General features: G+C 41.1%; 1 protein-coding gene across 1 annotated transcript; it reads left to right on the top strand.

Annotated features, from left to right (window-relative positions):
- Positions 1-2,427: 2,427 nt before the first annotated feature.
- On the top strand, positions 2,428-5,907 carry LOC109519122 (kelch-like protein 26). Its single transcript, XM_019875471.1, has 3 exons — positions 2,428-2,772; positions 3,462-5,119; positions 5,437-5,907. The coding sequence occupies exons 1-2, from the start codon at positions 2,591-2,593 to the stop codon at positions 5,038-5,040; spliced, it is 1,761 nt and encodes a 586-aa protein (XP_019731030.1). The 5' UTR covers positions 2,428-2,590; the 3' UTR covers positions 5,041-5,119; positions 5,437-5,907.
- Positions 5,908-7,364: the final 1,457 nt, after the last annotated feature.

Below are 7,364 nucleotides of genomic sequence, written 5' to 3'. Positions count from 1 at the left end.
TCGATTCAACTCCTGATGACAAGCCACTATCCAGCGAGGAAGCAATGCAAATGGCAACAAATCCATCAGTATGCACAAGAATTACCAGACATTGGTGATCAATGGGACAGTTACTTGCAACTAGCAAGAAAACTGTATGACACGCAGGCAAACATTGTCATAAACCAAAGAATGCATCCAACAAAACAATCCAGACAGAAAAAAATAAACATTAAAATACTGTATGTATTTTACTGTTGTGATTTTTTTTGTAGTAATTGTATTGCAGTTTTTGTTATATAAACAGTTTTTGGACAGTATATTTTTGTATTTTATTGATTGTGTTGTTACACGTGCATTTTGTCAACATACTTGCAGGTTCATAAAGGACATGTACCATGCTCATTTCCCAAATGAAGAATTTCTGTTATCAGGACAAATTGGACAGCGCAAACACGAGTCCGCACTAGAGAATATTTACTGTATCTGTAAATTTAGTTTCCTGCTCTTAATTGTGAATGCATACTTGATGGTTTTAAATGCTCCTGAAATTAAGTGCTGCTTGACGAGTCTATACAGTATTGTGTTCATGTATGTGACGTCACTGAAGGCCTAAGGTTGAAATGCACGGCCCGCCACTGCTGACGACTCACAAAAGCGATCAGAGAATTGTGGAACTAGAGCTTTTAACTAATTTCTCCACCAGATGGGGCTAGAGCTTCACATATAATTCTCGTGCCACCCTTTGCGTCACAGGCAAAACATCCGGTCCGTCATTTTCAATCAAACGAAAAAAAAAAATTTTTTTTTTTTCAATCAAACGGTGTAGTTTGTTGAGAGTAGTGATGGGAATTCCGGCTCTTTTTAGAGAGGTGGTTCTTTTGGCTCGGCTCCCAAATGGCTCCTCAGTTTTTTTTTTGTTGCTTAAATTAATTTACGACCAAAAATAATGTAAAATTATGTGTAAAATGAATTACGAATGTAAAAAATATACAGTATATCAAATATTTATTATTTATATGGCTTTATTTATATTCTTCTGAACATACTCAACATGGCGTACAGCTTGGAGTGCTACAAAAAAATAAATTAGAAAGTACAAAAACAAAGATCCATCTCAAAACAAGGTCAACAAAAAATTCCAATCTCTGATTGTGTATATTCATAAGCTTTTAACTATTTACAGTAAAACAACATGAGTAAGTTTTGATTACCACACAACAAATTATAAATTAAAATTTGGTATTGGATATTTTAACCTTGCACAGTCAACACAGTCTGCCTTTGAACTATCAATTAAGTTGAAATTCATATAGAACAGCACTGATCAAAGACATCAAAGCAGTACTTTTCCGCCATTTTGTGCACATTTGAATCGGTGACGGATGCTGGTCTGTCAAGGAGGGGAAGCTCAATTTATTATTTATACGTGGATTCTACTCTCCGCTTCTTTTCAAGAAATGTATCTGTGACCCTGTCACACCAAGTAGGCGTCTTTTCCAGGGACTTAACTAGTGTCCTACAACTACAGCAACTACAACAAAACCCACCAGAAATGAAAGACTGAAAGACTGCGGTCAGAACGACCGCAGTGTTGAAAGCACAGTGAAGCTGCGGAATGAATGAGAAGAGAGTTGCGTCGTAACTAGTAACAAAAAGCTGATTCGGAACAAAAGTTGAGCGGTTTGTAGCGCATATTTAGTCAATGACATGTACACACAATTGTATGTACACACATATATTTGATCACTTTTATCTTTTGATATTTTAGGGGAAGCTGAGCTTCCCTTGCAGTCTTAGAGCAATCGCCTCTGATTTGAATATATGGTCGTACCTGTCTCTCCGGAATTGCAAGCCAGACGGACTCAGATGTGTTTTTAGAGGTGGGATCATTTGTGTTTTTCCACGTGTTTCGTGTCCACCCAACTGCATATCGAGTAAGTGTGTCCGCCTCTGAAAACAATGGGTTGTAATGATTATTCGTTCTGCACTTTTATATTTAATGGAGGATTGTGGCTTGGAAATAATGTCTTTATTTCTGTTTTCCTATCAAGCTAGCCACTACTGTTATTTATTATTGTGTAATTTTCTTGAAACTGTGAGATAATTTTCTTTGATTTTTTAACTCTTAAAATTCAGCTAACATCTCAGTCTTTCATCTGAACGCTGTACAATTTTTTGTTGTTCTGTCGGGAATAAAGCCCACATAAAAATTATTTTGCGTTCAGTCCAGTCTTTCCAAAGACCCGGCTGAAACAATAATTTTGGTCATTATCTTAGGAACGTGAATTTGTAGAGCAACATGAGTGTCATCAAGACATTTATTTCAACATGGTTGTAACATTCGCTTATTCACTGAGTGACACTGTGAAGTCATACAAAATAATGAAGACTGATCTACAATACAGCCCACTCATCATCAAATTTGGATCACCATTGCAAATGAAATTGTAATGACAGAGTTGTATTTTCATCCACTGTACGCAAAATGTCCTTGTCTGGCAGACCTAAAATGGTGCCCAAATTCATCGGAGAATCGGAAAGTTAAATCTGAGAAAAGTTGAGGATCCCTTGTTTCACTCAAAGTGACAACGCCTTTTTCTGTTTCAGTATGGCTAGCGAGGATAGCACCCCCTGCTGCACGTTTTCAGCCCCGAGCCACAGTGCCACTCTCCTCCAGGGCTTGTCAATGTTGAGGGCTCAAGGCCAACTTCTTGACATGGTGCTGACCATCAATGAGGAGCGCTTCCAGGTCCACAAAGCTGTGCTGGCCGCTTGTAGTGATTACTTCAGGTCAGTGTGGACCACAGGACTATTTCAGATTCCATTTACATTTTAAATTCAAATTGACTTCCGCACTCAAAGCAAAACACTATGACTGAAAGCAATTTGGTGGGGAGAAAAAGATAATGCAGTGGAAATTGTCAGACACATAACACTTTCAAAATATTTCTCAGAACACCGTTTGATCCAAGTACAGGCCCTGAAAAAAATAGGGAATCACAAGTCTCAGAGGGTGTTCATTCAGTTGTTCAGACATAACACAAAAATCTAAAATCTGGAACAAGTACAATCAACATGAGAAGTACAAACAAAAGTACAAACAACATTGGAAAGTTTTTAAAGGCAAGCATACGACATACATAGTGTTTGGGGGCGGAAATGTGTGTGCCGTCTTGACCTGTGGGATGATTCAGCACCATGTCGCACTTTCGATGGCGGCGCGGGCACCTGCAGCGGCTCCTCTCTCTCCTTTGGAAAGAAATTGCATCTGTGCTGTATGTTGCACATGTAGCAAATTTGACAATAAAGTTGACATGAACATGAACATGTGGAGAAGATTTCAGCGGTTTGTGAAAAGGTGGATAATCCCCATACTGTTTTCTTATCATTGAGAACTTTGTTACAGAAAGTAGCTGTGGAGTGTGATTTCAGACGAAATGTCGTGAGATTTAATGTTTGCACTTGTATTTATGTTGCAGAGCTATGTTCACTTGCGGCATGAAGGAGTCGAATCAAAATACCATTGAGCTGGAAGGTTTGTCTGCCCGGGGCCTGAAGCATATTATCGACTTTGCTTATAGTTCGGAAGTCACTTTAGATCTGGACTGCATTCAGGATGTCCTTGGAGCAGCTGCTTTCCTCCAGATGGTCCCTGTTGTTGAATTCTGTGAAGAGTTCCTCCACTCAGCCATCAGTGTTAAGACATGCCTGCACATTGACCAGATGGCAACCACCTTCAGTTTGTCTTCCCTCAAGGCGTCGGTGGATGCCTTCACTTTTTGCCACTTCCTTCAAATAGCCGAGGAGGAGGACTTCCTGCACATTCCCGTGGAGCGCCTCGTCTTCCTTCTGCAGAGCAACAAGCTGAAAAATTGCCGCGAGATTGATCTCTTCCATGCAGCTATTCGATGGCTCCGACACGATGAGTCCCGTCGCACTCAAGCGAGCAATGTCCTCTGCCATGTGCGCTTCCCACTCATGCGTTCGTCTGAGCTGGTGGACAGTGTTCAGAGGGTAGACATCATGGTGGAGGACGTGCAGTGCCGCCAGTACCTCCTGGAGGCCTTCAATTACCAAATTCTTCCATTCCGACAGCATGAGATGCAGTCACCACGCACGCTCATTCGTTCTGATGTCATATCATTAATCACCTTTGGCGGGACCCCGTACAGTACCATCAGTGGCAAAGCAAGCACCAAGGTGTATTATCTCCCTGACGCTGCTTCCCGTCAGTTTCAGCAGTTGACTGAGATGGACACAGGGCGCAGCCATGCCTGCGTCGCCGTCCTTGACAACTTTGTGTATGTTGTGGGTGGGCAGCATTTGAAGTATTCCAATGGAGAGAGTGCTGTTGACAGCTGTATGCGCTTTGATCCGAACTTGAACCAGTGGCTCCGCATCCAACCAATGCAGGAGGCCCGCATCCAGTTTCTTCTCAATGTCTTGAACGGAAAACTGTATGCAACTGGAGGGCGCAATCGATCTGGCAGTCTGTCATCTGTGGAGTGCTACTGCCCAAAGAAAAATAAGTGGACCAATGTGGAGCCATTAAAACGCAGGATTTGGAGTCATGCAGGGACCCCATGTGGAGAAAAGCTATACATTTCCGGTGGTTATGGCGTCTCTTTGGATAACATGAAAATCCTTCACTGTTATGACCCAGTGGCCGACCAGTGGAACTTCAGAGCGCCCATGAACGAACCTAGAGTGCTGCATGCCATGATATGCAGTCGAGATCGGGTCTATGCTTTGGGTGGACGTGTGGACCATGTGGACCACTGTTTTGATGTGCTGACTGTCGAGCATTACGATCCACAGAGTGACCAGTGGACAACCATCAGCCCCATGAGAGCAGGCCAGTCCGAGGCTGGCTGTTGCCTACTGAACGGAAAAATCTACCTTGTCGGGGGCTACAACTTGTACCGGAGAAAGGTCACGAGCATCGTCCAGGTGTACAATACAGAGACTGATGAGTGGGAGAGAGATTTACATTTTCCCGAATCCTTAGCTGGGATTGCTTGTACACCAGTCGTACTTCCGCAGACACAGAATATCTGACCTAATGGCTGTGAAAATCTGCGTTATTCAGGCTCCCAAAATTCAAGACAAGGACCGTAAATAGTAAGCATGGGATGAAGTGGCTCAGAGGGGATCGAGCCTTTTCTGTTGCTGGTCCCTCTCTCTGGAATGACCTCCCACTGAGCATTCGGCAAGCCTCCTCGCTGCCCATCTTCAAAACCCGTCTCAAAACTCACTTGTATTTTTTGGCATTTGACTCAGCATGACTTAGATTGTTCTTGGTTTTGCTGTTCGGTGCTTTCTACTGTTTTTATTACCGATTTGCTTTACTGTTTGTTGTATATGTTAATTTGCTCCATGTACAGCACTTTGTATGCAGCGATGGCTGTTTGAAAGTGCTCTATAAATACAGTTGAGTTGAGTTGAGTTGTGAAGTGAGTTCAATTTGATCACGACAAGGAACTTCACGGCACAATAGAGTTTGATGCTGCGTTCGTACATCATTACTGGACATCGCCGCATGTGTTACTTCCTTTTGTTGGAGTTCACGTTTTGATCGTTTCAGATTTGATTTGGGGCAAATTGATATGGCAATTAAACTCCAATCAGTCATAAGTAACGGTTAAATTATTTATTGACAAGTTTATCTTTTTTTTTAACCATTGACTCAAGTAATGGCATTTCAAAAGGTACTTTTTGGGTTTGGATCTATTGGTTATCCACTGTTTTAAGTCTTGATCCAGTATGCTTTCCTTTGCTTTTTGGAGGGGCAGGCGTGATTGCCTTGAGTCAGATCAGGTGTAGAGCAGTGATGCACTGTATTTCGACTGAAAACCACCAATTCCTTTACTTTTTGCATTTTCTTTCTCACTGTCCTCGTGTAGTGTTTACTGTACTAAGGTCAGATCACATTCAAGCGACTGTCTTGGTATAATTTCTGTGCGTGGATCTGTTGTAGCAGCAACCTTACACATTTGTGAATGTCTACTCTGAAGTGCTTTTGTCTTGTCTATGAAACATCCGTGTCTCTCACAATTGTCTGTGATGTATTATTATGACTACGTTATTATGACTTTCCTACCCACATTCAAATGATATTGTCATTTTGACTACATTTTTCAAAACAGAAGGAAACATTATACTGCAGTAGTGTTTGGGAAAGCAATTGAAAGATAGGAGACAATCACGATGCAGAATCGGCTGAGGATGTATATTTCAATATGCATGTTGCCCTGTCAGCAAAAGCACATGATAATTTGAAGTGCAATATGGAGGGAGCTCTCTTCGCATGGGAATGTAACCATTCAATAAAGCTGCATCTTGTTTGAAAAAAGGCTCTCCTGTATATCTGTGTGTTTATGTGCATATGTGCGTGCATGTGTTTCTTGACTGTGATGGAGTATGAAACTTTTTGTCAATGAGCACCTTTGTGTGTATTTGAACCACGTATCACTTTCGGCATACTGTATAATCAGTTTTCTCTGCAATAATTACTATATGCCAGTTTCCATAACTGGGAGAGAAAGTATTGTACAGTTGGTAAAAAGCGGCGTAATACAGTGGCCATTTAAATGTTAAAAGAAAACGTGAAAAAAGTTCTGATTAGATTGTATTTGTTTGCTTAACCAAGGATTTGAACAGAGGTGGCCAGAATTCTCAAGAGATGTATGTATAAGGTCAAACATATTTTTTGTCAAAATATGCATACCTGTCAACTTTTCGGAGCGCCAACCTGTATAAACTACCAAAAAAATCCTTATAAAGAGCAAAAAATCCTTACAACATACCAAAGCATTTTATATGTCAAAATAACGGCAGAAAAAAACCCACGAAATATGAATGATATATTTGTTTCCTTGTAGAACTTGCTTGTACACTACCGAAGTATGCAATGAATACTCTGCTGTTTTCAACTAGGAACCACCTGATTTACTGGAAAGTTACCGGAAATGAAAGCATTCGAGTAGACTAGCACCATTCTGGGCAAAAGCAAACGGAACTACCTGTTAGGGGGAATAAAAAAAAAAAACAGAAATTTTCAGAATCCGTATGATTTGTGCGATATGGCCATATACGTAAGATTCACCACAAAATCCGTATGAACTATGGCTAAACCGTATGAGTTGACAGGTATGAATATGGCTCGATCATTATTTTAAAAGGCGGACGATGATACATTACATCATAGCGTAATGTGATTGACAGGTTCTAAACAGGCTAAAAACAGGTGCAGTGATCATGTACTAGTTGTACATGATCACGTTCCAGTCGCTTGGGATGAAGACAAAAGTACTGCGGTCTTGAGGAATGAGTTTAGGGGTGTTCACACGGCACACATTTGCTTCGGTGCTGCACCAATGTAT

The sequence above is a fragment of the Hippocampus comes genome, unplaced genomic scaffold (genome assembly GCF_001891065.2).
Source record: "Hippocampus comes isolate QL1 unplaced genomic scaffold, H_comes_QL1_v1.1 scaffold132, whole genome shotgun sequence".
NCBI lineage: Eukaryota > Metazoa > Chordata > Actinopteri > Syngnathiformes > Syngnathidae > Hippocampus > Hippocampus comes.
The sequence above is the reverse complement of the archived record's forward strand: the minus strand, read 5'-3'. Positions and strand labels throughout refer to the sequence as shown.